Below are 21041 nucleotides of genomic sequence, written 5' to 3'. Positions count from 1 at the left end.
TTAAAAGAACACACACACACACACTGTATATAGAGAACACACACACACACACTGTATATAGAGAACACACACACACACACTGTATACAGAGAACACACACACACACTGTATACAGAGAACACACACACACACTGTATACAGAGAACACACACACACACTGTATACAGAGAACACACACACACACACACTGTATACAGAGAACACACACACACACACACACACTGTATACAGAGAACACACACACTGTATAGAGAACACACACTATATAGAGAACACACACACACACTATATAGAACACACACACACACTATATAGAGAACACACACACACACTATATAGAGAACACACACACACACTGTATATAGAGAACACACACACACACACACTGTATATAGAGAACACACACACACACTGTATATAGAGAACACACACACACACTGTATATAGAGAACACACACACACTGTATATAGAGAACACACACACTGTATATAGAGAACACACACATTTATATAGAGAACACACACATTTATATAGAGACACACACACACACACACACACCCTATATAGAACACACACACACCCTATATAGAACACACACACACACACACCCTATATAGAACACACACACACACACCCTATATAGAACACACACACACACACTATATAGAACACACACACACACACACACTATATAGAACACACACACACACTATATAGAACACACACACACATATAGAACACACACACACACACACTATATATAGAACACACACACACAGTATATATAGAACACACACACACCTACACACACACTTTACACACACACACACACTTTGCACACACACACACACACACCCCTGAACACAAACACACACACACCCCTGAACACAACACACACACACACTGAACACACACACACACTGAACACACACACACACTGAACACACACACACACTGAACACACACACACACACACCCCTGAACACACACACACACACACCCCTGAACACACACACACACCCCTGAACACACACACACACACCCCTGAACACACACACACTTTCTATAGAACACACGCACACACACACTTTCTATAGAACACACACACACACACACTTTCTATAGAACACACACACACTTTCTATAGAACACACACACACACTATATATAGAACACACACACACACTATATATAGAACACACACACACACACTTTATATAGAACACACACACACACTTTATATAGAACACACACACACACACTTTATATAGAACACACACACACACACACTTTATATAGAACACACACACACACACACTATATATAGAACACACACACACACACACTATATATAGAACACACACACACACACACTTTATATAGAATACACACACACACACACTTTATATAGAATACACACACACACACACTTTATATAGAATACACACACACACACTTTATATAGAACACACACACACACTTTATATAGAACACACACACACACACACACACACACACTTTATATAGAACACACACACACACACACACACACACACACACACACACACACACACTGCCATGCTTTCAATCACTGCTGTTACTTTTCTACAGCACATAAGATTAGATTTTCTTATTTCTTTGCTGATAACCACTGGTCTATCAAAATATACTACTCAAACTAAACAGCCTCAGATAAACAGACAGATAAATAAATAAATAAATGCTAAGTGCAATCTGTAAACATTTGCTTTTTCAGACGCACTCTCCTTTAAAACAACCAAAAACAAGTTTAGAAGTATCGTTTAACACTGAATTGGCAGGGGTCACAAAAGAAAAGTTGCTGCATTAATGGCTTGTTCTCTATACATCTACATCAAAGACTAAAAGCTAAATATACAATGTATGATGTGAAGACCCTACAATAACCTTAATTTGACCCCCTTCAGCCAAATGAAGTTGCAGAGAAAAAATGAACAACCAAGCATGAGTATTCAGAACTATAAAGTACATTGTTGCTTTAATAATTTTGTTTGCATGCAAATGGTTTGTTACACGTGACAATGGGAGTTCAGCTTAATGGTAAAGATAAGTTTGATGACTCAAAACAATTACACCGTGACATCCCATTTCATAAAACTAAAGCATACTTTAAAAAAAATGGAACATGATTATACATGATCATAATATCAATAAGTTCAACATAAAGAAATTTCAGAAGACACAAACAGTACTCCACAGCACACACATCTAATCTTCATAATTACAGCAGTGGCTCACTTTTTTGCTGCCTTTACAATATACATTAAATACTAAAATCACAGAATACAAATCTTATTCTGTTGTTTTAACCACACTGTGGAAAAAAAACCAGATTTTTGTTTCTGTAACAATCACATGAACAATTCTCTTTACCTACCTTCCATGCATGGTCCAATGTATCGTGCATACAAACTCACTGATTGGTTCCTACTACATAAAAGGTATGGTTAACTTCAAGCCCCTCCCACCCCAAATTCCTAAGCAGGCCCCAGTGGATTCTCAAGTTTACAACTACTATTTCCACACCCCTTTCCTCAAGTCAATTCCTAAAGTTTATCTTAAACCTTAGGTAACATTTCTCCCTAGACTATGGTACCAGTACTGTGTGGGTACCACAAATCAGCTTGTATTTTACACAATTTTAATCTCCTTACTTTCGAATCAAAGGAAAAAAGACAGCCTAACCACTTTTTTTAAGCTTAACTTCTCACATGCTTTGCAGAAAAGTTAGTCTCCACCTGCAAGACAAAGAGCAGACACAGATTAATCTGTAGTTTATACTGGTCAGATACTGCTGACCATCTTAAATGGCCAATTAGTCCTAATGACATCAGGAGCGTAAGATAAGGAGCTGTGGAACTGTTTTCCACTATCTTTAACGAAAAGAACTTGCACTGATTCACAGCTGCTTCCAATGTTGGCATGTGCTCCATAGCAAAACAAAATTTGTCAGTCAGAGGTTCGAAGCCCGTTGTCACTTCTTCTGACAAATTCACCTAATCAGAATCACAGTACTGAAATGCTATGTTTTAAATGTTAGTTGCTTACACTACTTTAAATATAAAGGTGACTAAATGTAGCACTGATTTGTCAGAAAATATCTTTCTTTTTAAAGTATCAATTTTCATGCCCTCCCCTCACCCCTGGATAGAACTGCAGAAAGAAAGACAGGTGGCAACCCTATCAATTGGGTGCACGGATACTGTTTATAAGAAGGTGTTTTACTCCTTTTTTGTGACAGCCTTCCAGAGGATTATATATATATCTGGTGTATAAATCTACAGGAAGAGACATTTCCCACTAACAGAGTCAGCCATTATACAGGTGGGAGTGCATGAGCATCTTCTAATCTACAAAGGAAATGTGACCACTGACAGCAACCATGAGTGGAATAGCTGAAAAAATACTGCCAAGTTTGAGAATCTGCAGATGCGTCACTGGTTTGCACTGAGTTTCACAAATGTTGCTCCTACTGACATACTACACATTCTTTGAAAAAGCTTGCAAAAAAAAAAAAAAAAAAAAGTGTCAGATCACAGACATAGAAAGTAGTTTTAAAAAGAGCAGTTTTACAAGTTTCAGTTAATGCTCAAGTTAGTCCCTCCCATCTCCCCTCCTTCAGTGAGCTAGGGTCTCACATTTCCAGCTTGGCTAGATTCAACTAATTAATCAACTTTGCATGACAACAGACAAACAAATCATGTCTCTTCACTACTAAATAACATCTCCCAGGAATTATTTCTAAAAAAAAAAAAAAAAAAAATCAAAGCCAGAGTTTAGGCCGGTATATCCATTTCTTAAAATGTGGACAGTAAAATATTTTATTGGAATTTCATTCTCGCGGCTCACGTGGTTATCTTTGCATAATTATTCTGTTATAGCATAACCAATCTTCACATAACAATGAAGCAAACAGTTCTTGGTTTCTTCTAGTTTATAAGGAATGCATAATGCTTGCAACTAAGATTATGTCAATATGGTTTGTTTTCATTTGCATAAATGCATAACTGCCTGTGTGACAAGTGATTAGAGGTTTCTCTCTTTTTTTTTTTAAATCAAGAAATGACCTCCCACCCCTCTGATGTGACCCATTCCTTTGTTACTATTGCTTTGTGTAGTTTGTCTTAGTTGTATACTTGTAGCATCTCTCTCATCCTCTTAGCAACAGACTCATGGAGAAGGCTTCCAAATCAGATACTTTTGAAAATGGCTATACCACCAATACAGTAAGCTTACAAAATAAGACTACATAAATTAGCATTCATTTTCTGAAAAAAGGGAAGTCTTTAATTACAACAAATCGTATTATTTGTTCATGCAAATCCAACCTTATTTTCCAAAAATGATTATGCCAGAGCAAAAGTATAAACCAAAATTAATGGCACTTGTGGGGAACGCTGACAAGAGATCTGACACTCCTACTCATCTGTTCTCCAAGGCAACTACCCCAAATCACACACGCACAGACATGCTTCATGACACACGTGTATTGAAGCATGATACTCAAAACAGGGCACTCATGGTACTGACAAACATATAGCAATGTATACAATGAAGAAATCAGGGACCGCACTGAGCACAGTTTTACTCTTAATCCCTCCATTTCACAATGCATAACATTCACACCACCACTCTACACAAACCCACAGCCACCCACACAACATACCAGTCAACTTTAAGGCTTTTCCTACTTCCCTGCAAAACACTGTTGTAATGGCTTTGGCAAACGAAAATGATTGATGGGTATCGGCTCAATATTCCCTTCCCTACCTACTAAAGCCAGCCCACTGCACTTACACAAGCGTCCCTCTCAACAGGCACGTGTCAGTACAGATTTGCTCCATAGTTCTTTTACACCACCCACACACAAAAAATGATGCATAGTTCATGTGGGCATATCTGTTTGTTCAATGCCCCTACACCTGTCTCCAAACCCAGTCTTATGACACCTGCTACCCATCATCTTGTCAGCACTTATCAGTCCACAGCTGCAAATCTTGCTGGTCATTACACTTTGACTAGCAGACAAACACACCTTATGTGTGTTGGTAAACAGTGAGCAGTGGGGCTTCGACTCCCTCTCCCAAAAACAGTGTTGTGGCAATAGTTTTTGCCCCTGTTGGCCATTACATGTCAACTCAGGTCACCCTCACAGATGCTGCAGCAAGCCCACTGCACTGACACCACTATACCCCAAGTAAAGTTTCAAGCCAGTGTCAGTCCAACTTTGGTTCACAGTTCTGTTACTCCACATACGCAGTAACTACACACACACACACAAACATATGGATGTGGAGGCTTACAGCTTATGTAAGAGATGCATTTTTGGACTTGCATTCTCATTTTGGGACATAACACATAAACAACATAGAAACCACATATAAAGTAATTTTCTGATGTGCACAACATAATATATTGCAAAAATAGCAGTTTTAAGACTATATTGTTACATGCCCCTTTCTCAATCTTCCTGATGTAAGAGCATGTAGTGTCATGATGACATTCTTTGGGGGGGGGGTGCAGAAGCCACCTGTGCCATATTGTATACTTAGGCTGTAATGTACTAGAGTTTCCATTTATGTAGCTTAGGGTTACATGAACCAGTACTCTGGCAAGGGTATTTCCAATGATGCCCTGGCAGTACTTATGAAATTACAAAACAAAGTCACTGAACAAACACTCTGTAAAAATGTATTAATTACTTAATTCACTACGAGTTTACATTCTGTAAACACACACTTGCTTTTCTGAACCATTCTGCTCTTACCACTTTCTAGAAAGCGCACACTCTGAGATCTCACCATAATGTTACTAGACATGCTGATACCTGTGCCAGATGGGGTACAGGTTGCATTAGGAATGCACCCTCATACAATAAACATATATGAACATTTAAAAAAGATCATTTTCACAACGGTAAATAACAGTTTTATTTTTGGGGGAAGCAGCTATAAATATACAGAAATACATAACATGTGTGTGTAAATTTACCAGATTTGCCATATGAACCATACTTTGTGCTTGATTTTGGCAAATGCTTGTCCCCAAGATCCCTCATAGTAGTGTATCCTCCTGTGGCTTTGAACCATATCTCAGTAACTACACAGACATTTACATTCTCTAGAGTGAAGCAAGCTTGCTGGAAGTAGAAAGACAATCTACTTGTTGTTTGGCATCAGCCTTGGAGAAGATAGAATGCTGTTCACTGCTAGGCTCAAACCTGCCTGGGAGAAATATTTGGAGAGCTCTAGCATGACTATCTTCATATAATTCAGGGAGGTACGTCAGGTCATTTATGCCCACATGGACTATGACAATCATACTGGAGCTTGTGGTTCAGTGACTTAACTGATCATAGCCTTCTCCTTGCTCAGCATGGTGAGTGGGTATCAGTGTGTCTCACAATGGAGTCTCCTATGACCAAAATATTGGCTTGTGATGTTGTCTGCCTTAAGAGCTTAAGACACGGAGATGTGGCTGAATGTGACATGGTGGATGTTGCACCAGTAACGTGCTTTGCCCTTTACTGAAGATACTTATTGTAATTTCAGTGTCTCAGGGGCCTTTGACATTTACTTAGTGAACTACTAACACCCTTTGTAATTTTATTCATTTTCAGCCAAGGCCCAGGAAGAAAAGCTCTACAAATAAAAGAACAAAAAGTACATATGCATGGATAAAACTGGACATATTGCAATATACTGTAAATACATACATTAATAAACAGTAATGCATGTGTAACATGCATGATAATTTACTTATACTCTAATTAAAACAAGATAACTACAGCATCATGTAGCACTAAAACATACTGACAAGTTATAAGTGCGGCTGTTCATTATTTATTCATAAAGCAAATGTCAGAGTGAAAAAATTCAAATGGTGGATAAGGAAGAGGAGAGAAAGAGAAGGATGAATGAGAAAAAGCAAATGTTAGAAGTAATAATTGGAGTAGGTATGGGAGACAGGAGAAATGAGTATAAGCAAAATTACGAGCAAGAGAAATTAAGCCAAGGAAAAGTTATTAGAGAAGGAGCTACATTTTTAAAACAAGAGAGCAGCAAGTGCAACTCCAGGAGTCTGACAGCCATCATTTTTAGCTGCAGCTTAAATTAATGTTATACATTGCTCTGATTGGTGCAGTGATCACATTCCAGACTTTTGCTACACAGTGTGAATATAGACTTTGAACGCAATTTTTGTTAGGCTTACAGGTGTCGAGCAGATTTGTCAGAAGACTAAAAGTGGGGGCGTGGCCAAGGATGAACACAGGATAGCAGCAGATTTCTTCAGCTCCACCAATTTCATTACATTGACAGGAATTAATTACTTAAAAAATTAATTCTTGAAGTAATTTTCTTTCTAAATATGTTTGTTTTATATAGTTCTTGAACTATATCTAAAAAAGAAAGGAAATCTTAATAATATTCCTGTCAGAAATTACTTTGGAAATTTTCCTGTCAGTTTATCAGTCTGAAATGAGTTCCAGTAAGACAAATTCTCAAGACTCCAGCATCAAGAAAGAACTTCAGTCTCTGATAATTATAGTCCAGCAACTTACTGCTAAGATGGATAAAATGGATACTAAAATAGACACTTTCATAGAAAAACTACAAAACAAATAGACTTGTTACATATGGACCTGCAACAACAGAAGATCCAGATGACAGGCATAGAAGAAGCTGTGAATGACATGGAAAATAAAATACAAGAACAGGAAATCAACATTGAGTTTCTGCTGAAACAAAATACACATTTACAAACAAAGCTGGATGACCTGGAAAATAGATCTAGGCAATAACATTAGGATTTTTGGACTGCCAGAAAATATTGAAGGTAACAATATTACTTCTTTTTTAACAACATGGCTCCCTAAAACTTTAGATTTACCAGAAGCATTCTCTTTTGGTATCGAAAGAGCACATAGATCTCTAGCTAATACTAACTCTAACAAAAACTATCCTAGATCAGTTACAGTTAGATTTCTATCATCTTTTGATAAAGAGATGGTTCTTAAATCTGCTTGGGCTAAAGCTCCTGTTAAGTTTAATGAGACAACTGTGCGTTTTGACAAAGACTATTCTTCCATGGTAATTGCTAAAAGAAAAGTTTTTCTGCCACTAATAAGGGAGCTTAAAAAAGCACAGTTTAAAACATACCTTCTGTTTCCTGCCAAGCTTAAAATCTTCCTTCCTGATGGTCCTAAGGTCTTCAATGATTTAGACTCTGCTTTACTGTTTGTCAAAGAAAAAAGGATTTTGGATAAAATAGAAGAAATGGAATGGGCTAGTTCTTCATTAAAGAGATTGGCAACTGAAGCTTCCTGGAAGACTTCAGAGAAGAAGAAGAGACTAAAAACAAATGATTTGTTATATGTTTTTTTTCTCTCTCATCATTTTAGTTCATTATTAATCTTTTTGAATATAGTTCCTGCATTTCCAGAAAGCCACAAATATTTTGGAAAAGATTTAATCAAAGTTATTCTCTATGTGCAAAGAAATGTTTTGTTTCATAACCAGTCAAAATGCCTGAGGATTTAATGGCAGGCTGTGACTCGATTTGTTTTCTTTCTGAAAAAAGTAAGGTTAGTAATTTGATACATTTTTTTATCTTTACCTTTTTTTCCTTCTTCTTTTATTATTTTCTTTGTTTAAACAATGACATTCTATTTAGATTATGCAGTGGGTAAAGGGTGGGGGAGGGCAGGGAGAGAACAGTAATGAAAATATCATTAATAGAACAATAACATATTTATTTCTTGTAAAAGTTTATAAGTTCTTCAAATGCTATTTCGAATTATACTTTCTTGATTATACTGCTTATGCTTGTTTGTAAATAATCTGTCATGCTTTAACTAATAATAATCAGAACTAAATAAGAGTAAATAATAGGTTTTATTTTTAACTCTATTAATATAAACAGTAAGTAACATTCCATTGTATATACTTCTTACAGCTTTCTCTTACATTTTTTTATTTCTGCCTCACTCCCTTTTATTTTCTACTCTCTTTTCTTTTCTTTATTAATATATAGAAATGCTTTAGACTGTGTGGGCACAGTGAATAATAGGATTTGTATGAAAATTGAGTTGGGAGAAGAATGCTGAGTTTTATTGCTTGTTGGTAATTTTGAGTTTAATTTCACTTGCATAGAGGCTGTGATGATCTGTGGAATACATTGTGGAGGTTCTGTCATGTTTAGATGCATTTACACTGCTAAATGAATGTTTGTCACTAGTTTTTAATAAGTTTCCCTTAAAATGTTAAGAGACAATCTGGGATGTGGGCTGTCTTATGCACAATGTCCTTGAGTTACCTCAGAATCTTCAAATCACAGAATTCTCACAGAGAAACTGAAAGCAGTTAGTATAAACATTGACAAGGTTATCACACTGACACACCACAGATTCAGGAAAATACTCTGTTCATAAAATATGTCAGTTATAATGAGTTTAAATGATGTAGTTTCTTGTAGTAAGTAAATGTCTTATTTTAGAAGGCATAAAAATGAAACATTTATTTAAATGTTTTTGAAAATCTACTTAACAGCAGCATAATAATCTGTGTTAAAAATTTGTGTTCCAAATATATACTTTACTATAACTCATTTAATTCATCTGATTGACAAACATAAATAATCTTATAACTCTATTCTGGAAGAAATGTCATGCGATATATTTTAAAGCAGTAGGTTAGCATGATTGTAAAATCTGGTTACCAATATGTGTTTGCTGTGCATTATTTTGTATAAAGCAGACAGATTTATTCTATGGACAGCAAGTAGGATAGTGCTATTTTATTCATTTATGTATTTTTCCTGAATCTGTGGTGTGTCAGTGTGATAACCTTGTCAATGTTTATACTAACTGCTTTCAGTTTCTCTGTGAAAATTCTGGGAGTGAAGCTTCTGAGGAAACTCATGGACACTATGCATGAGACATAAAATAGCCACTCCTCTTTTTTTCTGAGTGTGCCCATTCCTAAAACCATTAAGTCTTATCAGGATGACAAAGGAATGTTTTGTCTGGTTACAATACAAATTAATGGGAAGACTTACACTTTAATTAATGTATACTGGATACCTGGAATTGGTATTAATACAGTGAAACATCATATTGATAAGATCATATCATTCTCTATAGGGGATATTATTTTAGCTGGTGATTTTAATTGTATACTACATGAAAGTGATACTACCACTATAAAGAAAAGAAGAATTACATCTAATGCAAAATCTAATGCAAAACATTTAAATGATTTTGCTAATTCTTATCATTTGAATGATATTAAAAATCAGATAGAGTCAAAATCATTACCATACACCTTTTTTTCTAACAGATACAAAACTTATTCAAAAATAGATAGGGTCTTTATTTCTAACCAGATGGTAACAGATTTAATTAATTCCAAAATCATTTCATGTCCTATATCTGATCATAACTCAATTGTTTTTGAATTCATGATAAAAAATACTCATAATGTTCAGATCAAAAGGATACCAGCATACTTAACTCAGCTAAAAGACTATAAAGAATATATACTTTCAGAAGTACAACATTTTCTAGACATAAATAATACTCCTGAAGTCTCCATTGTCTATGTTTGGGATGCCTTAAAATCATATCTATATGGACAAAGTATCAGATGGTATAATAACAAAAGGAAATCTTGGGATAAGGAATTGTTAGATATTCAAAGTAAACTAGACTCTTATAAACATAATAATAAAGAAAATAATATGGACAAGAAAGTTATTGAAGAAATAAACAAACTAAATGAGAAATACAAAGAAATTTTAACTCATAAAGTTAAAATAACTTTAGAGAAATACAAGTTTTGTCTTATTCAATAAGCCCCAAATACTTACATAGACTTAAAAATAAAACAAAAGATTGAATAAACAAAACCATATAAAAGAAATCTTTTCTCTAAGGAAAAAGAAGAATGTTTCTAGTATACCAGAAATACTGGATGAATTTAGAAATCACTTTCACAAGATTAACCATAACAACATTAACATGGAACCTAAAGATAAAATAAAGGAGTTTATAACCACAAACACGAATAAAAAGCTTAATAAACAACAGATTAAACTATTGGACAAGAGTATTTCATATACAGAAGTTATTACACAAATAAATAAGCTTAAATCAAACAAAGCACCGGGTAATGATGGTATTATACCAGAGATATATAAAATCCTTTCTAAAACTACATATTCATTAATACATAAGGTTTTTATTCTGGCCCAAACTGAGTTAATAACCCCCCCATCTTGGCAATATACATTTATTTCACCAATTTTAAAACCTAATAAAGATCCAACTAGATATTCTTCATATCGACCCATCTCATTACTTAATGTTGATTATAAAATGTTTATGAGTATTTTTGCTGATAGATTGAAGACAATTATCCCCGGCATTATAGACATAGATCAGACGGGCTTCATTGTAAATAGAAATACTTTTGATAATATAAGAAGAACTTTAACATTAATTGATTTTGCAAATAGGAAAAAGAAAGATTTAACACTTATTAGTCTTGATATAGGTTCAGCATTTGATTCAGTAAGTTGGGACTATCTGTTTACCTTACTGAAGTGCACAAATTTCTCTGATGCATTTGTAAATTTAATTGAGCATTTATACAAAGGAACGCTGGCTTATATTAAGGTAGGAACATATGTTTCACAAAAAATACCCATTCTTAAAGGTACAAAGCAAGGATGTCCACTTTCTCCACTATTATTCACTTTAGTAATGGAGCCTTGGGCTAATTTGATTAGAAACAGTACTGACATAGAGGGTTTTGAAATAGAAGAAAATACAACATCAAAAATTCAACTTTTTGCAGATGATGTTCTAATTACATCAGCAGGATCTAATTCTTCTATGCGGTCTTTTATTTGATAAAATGATGAATTTCAAAAGTATTTCTGGTTTAATATTCAATGAAGAAAAAACTAAAATACTACCTATATATACACGAAAAAATACTCTCATTAGTGATTTTACTAAATATGTACCCAACTCAGGTCAGATAAGTTATCTAAAGATATTAAATCTATTATATATAATAACTATAATACCTGTTTTCTTAATATACAAAATCTTTTTAATACCTGGAATAATATGTTTTTTACTATGGAGGAGAGACTTACAATTATTAAAATAATATTCCCCAAGATTTTATACTTAATACAATCAATAATACTTTCACCTACAAAAATAACTATCAAGAAACTGAATACACTAATGTTAAATTTCTTATGGGCACCTAATAGACCTAGGATTGCATTAAAGAAACATACTAATAGCTGGTCTCAAGGGGGTATTTCTTTTCCAGACTTTAATTTATATATTATCTCTTCTATTATAAAAGTTATTACTTTATTAATAGATCGGTCATATGTCAAAATGGAAAGATTATTGGGAGCTAATTAGTATGCACTTCATGAAAATCTCCTTAACACATAAAAATATGATTATAAATAACTCCATGTTGTGGTTGCTAAAGGAATTTTGTACTTCACCTATTACACCTAAACATATGGTCTGTTACCCATTAAATATTATTATTAGTTATCGTAACTTTATATTCATGCACCCTAAGTATAGGGAATGGAATTTTATTGTATTCCCTATAATTTATACTCAGGGTATGCTTATGTCATCTACTTCTGAAGGAGCTCATTTAGCTATAGATAATAATCTAAAGTACTGGTATCAGCTGATATCTGATAATAAAGTTAAAAATCTAGATTTCTTAAAACAAGAATTTGATCTAAGAGAAACTTGCTGGTTAGAGGTTCAGATCTTTAGACAACATCTCATTGATAGAATAGATCTAATGTCTATAACAGTTAAAGAATCTATTCCAAAACTGATTGATTACTTGATAATAAATTTACAGCATAAAGTTTCTGATAAAGGTAAACTTTCATATATATATACATAAAATTAATCAGACAAGAAACTTTTTACAATGTAGATTCATACTGGAATTATTTCACCTCTATTAATGGGGACCCACCAACTCAACAAGATAAACAATATATATTGGAATCTGCTTATAGAACTACATCTTCCATTGTCTGGAGACTTTATACATGGAAATTTTTACATAGATCTTTTTATACACCTTTGATGATGAATAAAATTAATAATAAAGATAATCTATGTACGAGATGTAATGTAGAAATTAATGCTGACTGGGCTCATATGTTTTATGACTGTATGAAGTTGAAAGAATACTGGAAGTCAATTAATGAATTTTTGCAGGCTCTTTTTACAGATAATTTCATTATTTCTAAGTCTCTTATATTATTCAACACACCTGTACCTCAATGTGTTAAAAAGATTAAGCTTCCCTTGTTATGGTCTATCCTAGCAGTGGCTAGGAAAATAACTAGAAATTGGATTTCAGATTTCCTTCGTTCAATTAATTTAAAAATGTTATGAATATAATGTGTCATATGGAAATAAGCACAATTAGAATGAGAACAACTAGAAAAACATCACATTTTACTGTATGGGATAATTTACAAAATTTGTTAAAAAAAATCTAATTTCAATAGCACAGTATTTTAGTTTAATTAATTGATCTGATTGTAGTGGATGTCTTTGTAAATACTTTAGTTGTTTTGTTGAATATTATAATAATACCTATTTTTAATTATTTGTATAAAATTGTTATGATATTTCTCTTATATGTTAAAACAATAAACTTGTTTTAAAAAAAAAGAAGACTGAAAGTGACAACTTGGGAGGAATTTGCCCCACTCCCTTACTTACATATACTAACTGCACAGTTACACAACAGTGGAAAAAAATCACCGCTTCCATTCAAACTTAAAACAGAACACTGGCACACTCTAAACCTTATAATTTTCAGTTACTCATGACTCAGTGAAATGAGATTGTTAGTTTTGTCCAGTCCACAGTGATTTAGCAAAAGGTGATTCAGTCGACAGAACCAGTAATTAATGTGTGGGTGTATATTCAACACTTGTATTTTACTGATTGTCTTTAACTGTTGACATTTGTGTGTGCATGTGAATTTTACAGACAACATGGTGTGTGTGTGTAGATATTGTGTGTATACATATATACGGATATATTTTATAAACACATACATATGTGTTGAGATGATGAATGATATCTATAGAATAAATCCCTACGCATTTCCAAGGAGACAGATCCAATGTTTTTGTAGACAATGTGTTTGGATGCTTCCAGAATGCCTATTTACCATGGCTCACTGTGATTATACTTTTTCTTTCCTTTGAAGTTAGATGGACAACTACCATCAAACAACAATTAAGACACCTGAAGGGGTCATGGCTAGCTGTGGCATAACAGTCAGCCCATTATTTTTATCAGACTTCTTTCTCCATTGTCTTTTGTTCAAAACCTAAGCACATGTAGGAGTCTTGATGTCTTCAATTCCCTTTTAGAAGGGGTAACTGACATTTCCCGAAGTGTCACTCCCTTTCTATCTGAACCATTCAGGTTCATTATTCACCTGCATTCACACATTTTGCTTTCTGTAGTCATTCATATGGTTACTGTTTTAATTTCTGAATTAATGAGGTTTTACCTCATCACTTTAGAGTAAGTGGTGCACTGTTCATAGGTTGGTACAAGGCTATCGGCCCTACGGCCTATACAAGCCTAGCCATCACAATTCCCTGGATATTTCTTCCCGCAATATTTACTTCACCGGACCCCTATCTGGCATGGCGACTGACGTGATCCCTGGGGTGAATTTCCCATCTCCCATCCAATTGTCAAGGTTCCTTCTGAAGAGTGCCAAGGAGGCGCTCTGCTTGACATGTATGGGCAGTCTATTCAGTGTATGGGGAGTCTCTGGGTCAGGAACCTATCCCTCCAGCATGTTCTGTTCATTGTGATGACAAGGATTAGATCCCTGGAGCGTGTGGGATTTAAGTGGAGCATGTCCAACAGCTCAGGGTTTGACATGGCCTTGTATGTTAAGCAGAGATTGCCTCTGAGTAGCCAATATGCCACAGACTATAGCTGGAGTTTTTTTAGACTGTCGGTATAAGGCATCTGTTTTAGGCCTGTGATTCTTTTAGCAAGGTATTTCTGCGGCCTTTCCACCTGTTGCAGATGTCTTGTGAGGTACATACCAAACAGGGCGTTGTACTCTATAATGGGTCTAATGAGGGATGAGTACATTGAGCCAATGACCTCCTTTTTTCTGGATGAAAAACCCTTAGTGATGAGGTGTGCCACATAGAAGGATTTCCTGACTGTTGTGGCAATGTGGTTATCGAAGGCGAGATCACTGTCCACCTTTGTCCCCAAGTCTCTCATCACACTTTCGGTATTTAGTGTGCTGCCACCTATGTGGTACTCATGGGTACATGTTTTTTTCCCAAACTGGATAACTATACATTTCTTGGCATTAAGATTGAGCCCATGGCTCTGGCACCAGGCATCTGTTTCTGAAAGGCCCTTTTGTAGAATATCCACATCATTTGGGGATTCAATAATGGCTCCCAGTTTGCAGTCATCTGCAAACTTTGTTAGCCAGAGTCCCTTAGTTTTGGCCTGTACTTCAGAGAAGTAGATGCCAAACAAGAGTGGTCCCAGGACTGAACGCTGAGGTACTCCACTTACCTGAAGCTGGATTTGGAGTCAGCTACTTTTACAGTCTGGGTTCTGTCAGTAAGCCAGTTAGCAAACCATCGAGTGACATAGGGATTTATGCTCAGCTTAGTAAGTTTATCTATGACTCCAGGGTGGGGGAATGTGTCCAAGGCCTTGGCGAGGTCCAGATGGGCTGTGTGGACCACCTTACCCTCATCCACAGCTCTGGAGACTGATTTGAAAAAGTCAATCAGATTCAGGAGACAAGATCGGCCCTTCACGAACCCAAACTGGGTGGGGTCCAGTGTCTGGAGGTTGCCAATGTCTTTGTTTATAAGTTCCATTATAACGAATTCCATGCCTTTGCAGATCAGGCTCGTCAGACTGATGGGACGGTAGTTCCCAGGATCCAAGGTGGATCCCCCCTTGTGGAGTGGGATAACTGTAGCTGTGCACCACTCAGTGGGCACAAATCCTGAGGTGAGGTTATAATTAAACATGACACTTAGGTGAGGTGCCAGTTCATGTAGTATACAGCTCGGAATGTACTGTGTCCCATGGATGCTGTATTCTTAGCTTTACAGAGTGCGGTTTCTACCTGTGTGGCCGTGATTACCAGAATTTGGCAATCTTTTGGCAGTGAGATGTGCCCTTTAGGGGGTGAAGTTTGTACTAAATTGATCTGCCAGGATATTGGCAATATCCTTGGGATCGGTATATTTAATGCCATTCTGTTGCAGCTCAGAGCATATCTGAGCATTGCCATTTAGATTCTTGACATAACAATATAATGCCTTGTGGTAGTCTTTGGAATTTTTGGTAATTTTATTTTCATAACTAGCTTTGGAGGATTTCATGAGGGATCTCAGCTTCTTACTGAGGCTGGTATGGGAGTTTATTGCATCCTGAGATTTTCCTCTTTTCTGCAACAGTTTCTTTCTTCTGTTGTATAGTTTGTTTATGGCAGGGAACCACCAGATTGGCTTCCTTTTTTTGGAGGACAACATCTTGGTTCTATTTCGAATGGCACGATTCATGCACGAGTGGATTTGCTCGTACAGTGCCTTGGTGTAGGATTCAGCAGTCGAACTTTCAGTTCCCATCTGCATGGGTGTCATGAAGTTTGTCACTTCTGATGAGTAGCATGAAGTTGGCTTTGGAGAAGTTTTTTTTTTACTGAGGTTTCCTTACTGGGGGGTGGAGGTGGAATGTGGATGTCAAGGGTGATTTGCTTATGGTCAGATCTAACCAATGAGGGGGTGACAACTGGTGTGGAGGAGCTGTCTCCCATGTTGGCAATGACCAGGTCTAGGATATTGGAGCCCGTGGTGGGACAATGGATTAGTTGATATAGGGTGTTGGAATTTATGAATTCCAAGAACCAAATGGGAAAAGGTGTTGGTATCAGAGTAGTTTTCCCAGTTAACGTCAGGGTAGTTGAAATCACCCAGTATTAGGGTGTTTGGTTGTATCTTAATATTGTCCACTATATTTAGAAAGGTGTAGTGAGAATCTTGGGGCATGGTGAGGGGATCTGTAGCAAGCTACAATTTGGATTGCAGTCTTACCTAGTGTTAGTTGCACCTGGAGAATTTGGACAAGGGTGTGTTGGGGGGAGTCCATGTCTGTGGAGAAGCAGGGGTGAGCAGTTGTATGTTTGTGTAGGGGGCGTTCAAAAACAGCAGTTGATTTGCACACAGTAGCCAGGCAACACCGTTTTGTAGAGGGATGACAATTGCATAATGGTCATGTGACAGTCTGGGTGGGTGTGCACATGCCTGTGTGCAATTATTGCACATATGAAGTAATAGAACTGTGGAGCAAAGCTGGACTTACACTGGCTTAAAGCTTTACTTGGGGGACAGTGGTGTCAATGCAAAGGGCTTCCTGCAATTTCTGTCTGGTATCCTGAGTTGACATGTCCCAGTAGTTTTTGCACCTCTTGGCTATTACAGCACTGCTTTGAGGAGAGGAAGTCAGAGTCCCTCTATTCACTAACATGTGTAATGTGCATGTCTGTCTAGTAGACAAAGTGTAATAGACTGCACAGCAACATCTGAAGTCGTGGACTGACAAGTGCTGATGTGGCAATGGTAAGACTGGCTTTGGAGACAAATGTAGTGATGTCGAACAAACAGATTTGTCCACATGAACTGTGTGTGTGTGTGTTGGGGGGGGGGTTGTAAAAGACCTATGGAGCAAATCTCTACTGACAACTGCTTGCTGCCCTAGTGAGGGGGGGCACTTGGGCAACTGCAGTGGACTGGCTCCAATACGTATGGATGGAAGTCCTAAGATGACATCCATCAGTCATTTTCATTTGCAAAAGCAATTACAGTGGTGTTTTGCAGAGAGAAGGGGAAAAACGTCAAAGTTAACTGCTATGTTGTGTGGGTGGCTATGTGCCTTTGTAAGTGTGGTGTGAATGTTATGTATTGTGAAATCGAGGGATTACGAGTAAAACTATGATCAGTGTGATCACTAGCAATTTCATCATTGCTTGATTAAGACATATACATTGACCTGTGTTTGTCAGTACACTGAAGGCCCCGTTTGGAGTATGGTATCACTGCTACAGCTGCTGCTACTATTTCAGTATGAGTCATGAAGTATGTACATGCCTGGGTGACTTGGGGTAGTTGCAAAGAACATAAGAGTAGACATATTGGGATCTACTATCAGCGACCCTCACAAACGTCCTTAATTTTGGCTTATACTTTTTTCTAACATACTACAAACCATAATACTTTTTGAAAAAGGCATTAGATTCTCATGAACAAAAAAATGACACTCAATGCAATAAAATACTTTTTTTTTTATAAACTGAATAGTAATGCAAGTAGTCTTATATTCTGTGAGCTTTCTAAATCTCTAGAATTCCTATTTTCGGAAATATCTGATCTGGAAGATTTCTCCACAAGCCTGTTGCTGAGAGGATGAGATACACCATACAAGTATACAACTGAGGATTGGGAGGTCACTGTTACGAAGAAACCACAAAATGTATCATTATGTAAAGCTTGGCATTAAAGACACATCTCAGGTTATAACAGAATAACTATGCAAAGGTAACATGTGAGCAGCCAGAACACAATTCCAATCAGTCTAATCTAGCCAAGCTGGAAATCGGACACTCTAGCTCACTGCAGGATGGAAGATGGTAGGAGTAGACGTGAACTGAAATTTGTAAAACTGCTCCACAGTTTTCTTTTTTTTTTTAATCACAGTAATGCGTTGACACTTCAAGCTTCTTTTAGAAAATGTGTAGGACATCAGTAGGAACATTTATAAAACTCAGTGCAGACCAGTCAATGAGACAACATGCAGACAGCAAATGGCAAGGCTACTTGTTCTTAGAATCTGTGCATTATGGGACAAATTTTGCTTTCCAAAGGAATCAGGATGACCCCCCCCCCCCCCCAGAGGATAAGACAAGAATAAAAGAATAAATAAAATGACTGTTTACTACAGGCAGCTTTGGGAAGTGCAGTAACTCAAGGCAAGAGAAAAAATGTATGTTTTTCCCCCGTCATTTGCCTATCGTGGTACTTTAAGCCTCTCCTAAGTGAGCTCTAAACAGGTCAGCAGTTAAGGGGAGGCATTCCCCCTTTGCATACAGGATTTACAAATTAATCATTCCCATGAGACAAACCTTCAGGTAACTGGTGAGAGAATTTTGGTGGAAAGCAAGCATTGTGAACTTGTTGCATTTTCTGTGTGTCATCTCCTCTAGAACAACGTATACACTGGAAAGGACGACTATATCCTCTACTTGAGAGCTTAAAAGAAAATAAAGTAACCAAGCAGATCGAATAACTTTGCTACAGGACCAACAAAGTTTTAAATATGGAAAAAATGTTGGTCAATCTTTTCTTTAAGAGTGCTACTGGTCACATGGTCTTGTTAGAAATAGTATAAATGGTAATCAATCAAAACTCTGAGAAGAAGATACTACGGTTAACAACACCCACGCAATGCACTGCCACCCCCCCCCCCAAAATTTTCACATAAAAATGAGGAATTGTGAAAAATAAACCACATCAGCGTGTCAGCCCTTACCAGAGTGGGGGTTTTGTACAGAACAGCCACGTAATACTAGCAACGATTAGATGAGAAAATATTGGTCCCAGATACTGGCACCTTATTTACAAGAACTCACACAGAAAACTCAAAACAGAACTCAAGAGGCGTTTGTAGCGCCCAGTTTCCACACACAAGTTGCAAAATATACAGCCCTTCAGAAGACAGCTTTAAAGTAGTAAACGTTGAGGATAAACATGACCTATTCCCCGTCACCGAACGAGATGTGAAACAAACCAGGATAACAAAGCTACAAGTCTTTTTCTTCCAGCTGTGTATCCCAAAGATACAATTAAACCAGTGTCCGGAGATACAAAGGAACATGCTTCAGCTTTGATGACAGTTTTTTTTTTTTTTATAAAATCTTGCTCTATGCCAAAGTCATAACTGGAACCAGTTAAACACCACGGGATGTTGTCAATAACCGGTTTACCATAGCTCGAAAAGCGCAACTGGGCCTGCGCAGCTCCTACTTTACTGTACCTTATATAAATCAAACAGGACGTGCCTCCATGCATTATCATCCTGCACACACTTAAGGCACAAACTACTTTACTAACCCCAAGCTAGGATACTTCATGACCAAGATGCAATCGTTTTATACAGTGCTAACCCTCACCTGTTCATTGGGAGGCCCTTCTACAGCTGTTGCCGGAGCTACCGTTGCCTTCCTCTTCCTGCTAACTTGCTTTCGTGCCATAGTCGGAGCCGTAAAGACTCCGAAGCCACATGGAGAAAAGGCGTAACACTTTTCTGTTCATATAACGAAGTGATCAGGATAATTTAAAAAAATCGTTACAAAGAGTCTAAAAGCGTTCTGCCCGGACTTCTGGACGATCACCACTCGCTTTCAATTTGAATGACATGATGACGTGAGGCGCACGCACGCGTATACAGATAACATGAGTAACCAGGGCTACTACTACAAACTACAGCTTATTGAGTCTTACAAGTTAGCTTCTTCACAATAAAAGTATATAACACCGTTAATGAAACAACCCCCAACAAGTAGGATTTAGTATGTTGAGGAAATGCAGCATAGTGAATATCAAACATTCACCAAATCGAAGCAAAAGATAATTTGAGAGATCTGAGAATATTTCCTGGTCTGCTACAACAAAAAAAATGACTACAAGTTATGTTTTAGATTTTCCTTCTCGTCATTGGCTTCACAGACTTTTACTCCCGGCTTGGCAATCTTTTCTTGGCTCAAGATTTTTCCCACAGGGAACTGCATTTCATTTACTGCTGTGATTGTCCGAATGTAAAAAAAAAAGTACTCTGCGTGCTTCCACATCAGGTACC

General features: G+C 36.7%; 1 protein-coding gene across 1 annotated transcript in view; it reads right to left on the bottom strand.

Moving 5' to 3' along the window:
- Positions 1-20813, bottom strand: part of DCAF12 (DDB1 and CUL4 associated factor 12) — a 1353454-nt gene extending 1332641 nt beyond the window's left edge. The window contains exon 1 of the mRNA XM_044078016.1: positions 20356-20813. Coding sequence (XP_043933951.1) covers positions 20356-20436 — 81 coding nt within the window. The 5' untranslated portion in view covers positions 20437-20813. The remainder of the gene's footprint in view (positions 1-20355) is intronic.
- Between the last annotated feature and the right edge of the window lie 228 nt (positions 20814-21041).

Source organism: Protopterus annectens, chromosome 1.part1 (assembly GCF_019279795.1).
Source record: "Protopterus annectens isolate FY-2018-M chromosome 1.part1, PAN1.0, whole genome shotgun sequence".
Taxonomy (NCBI): domain Eukaryota; kingdom Metazoa; phylum Chordata; order Ceratodontiformes; family Protopteridae; genus Protopterus; species Protopterus annectens.
This window is presented reverse-complemented; position numbering and strand designations above follow the sequence as displayed.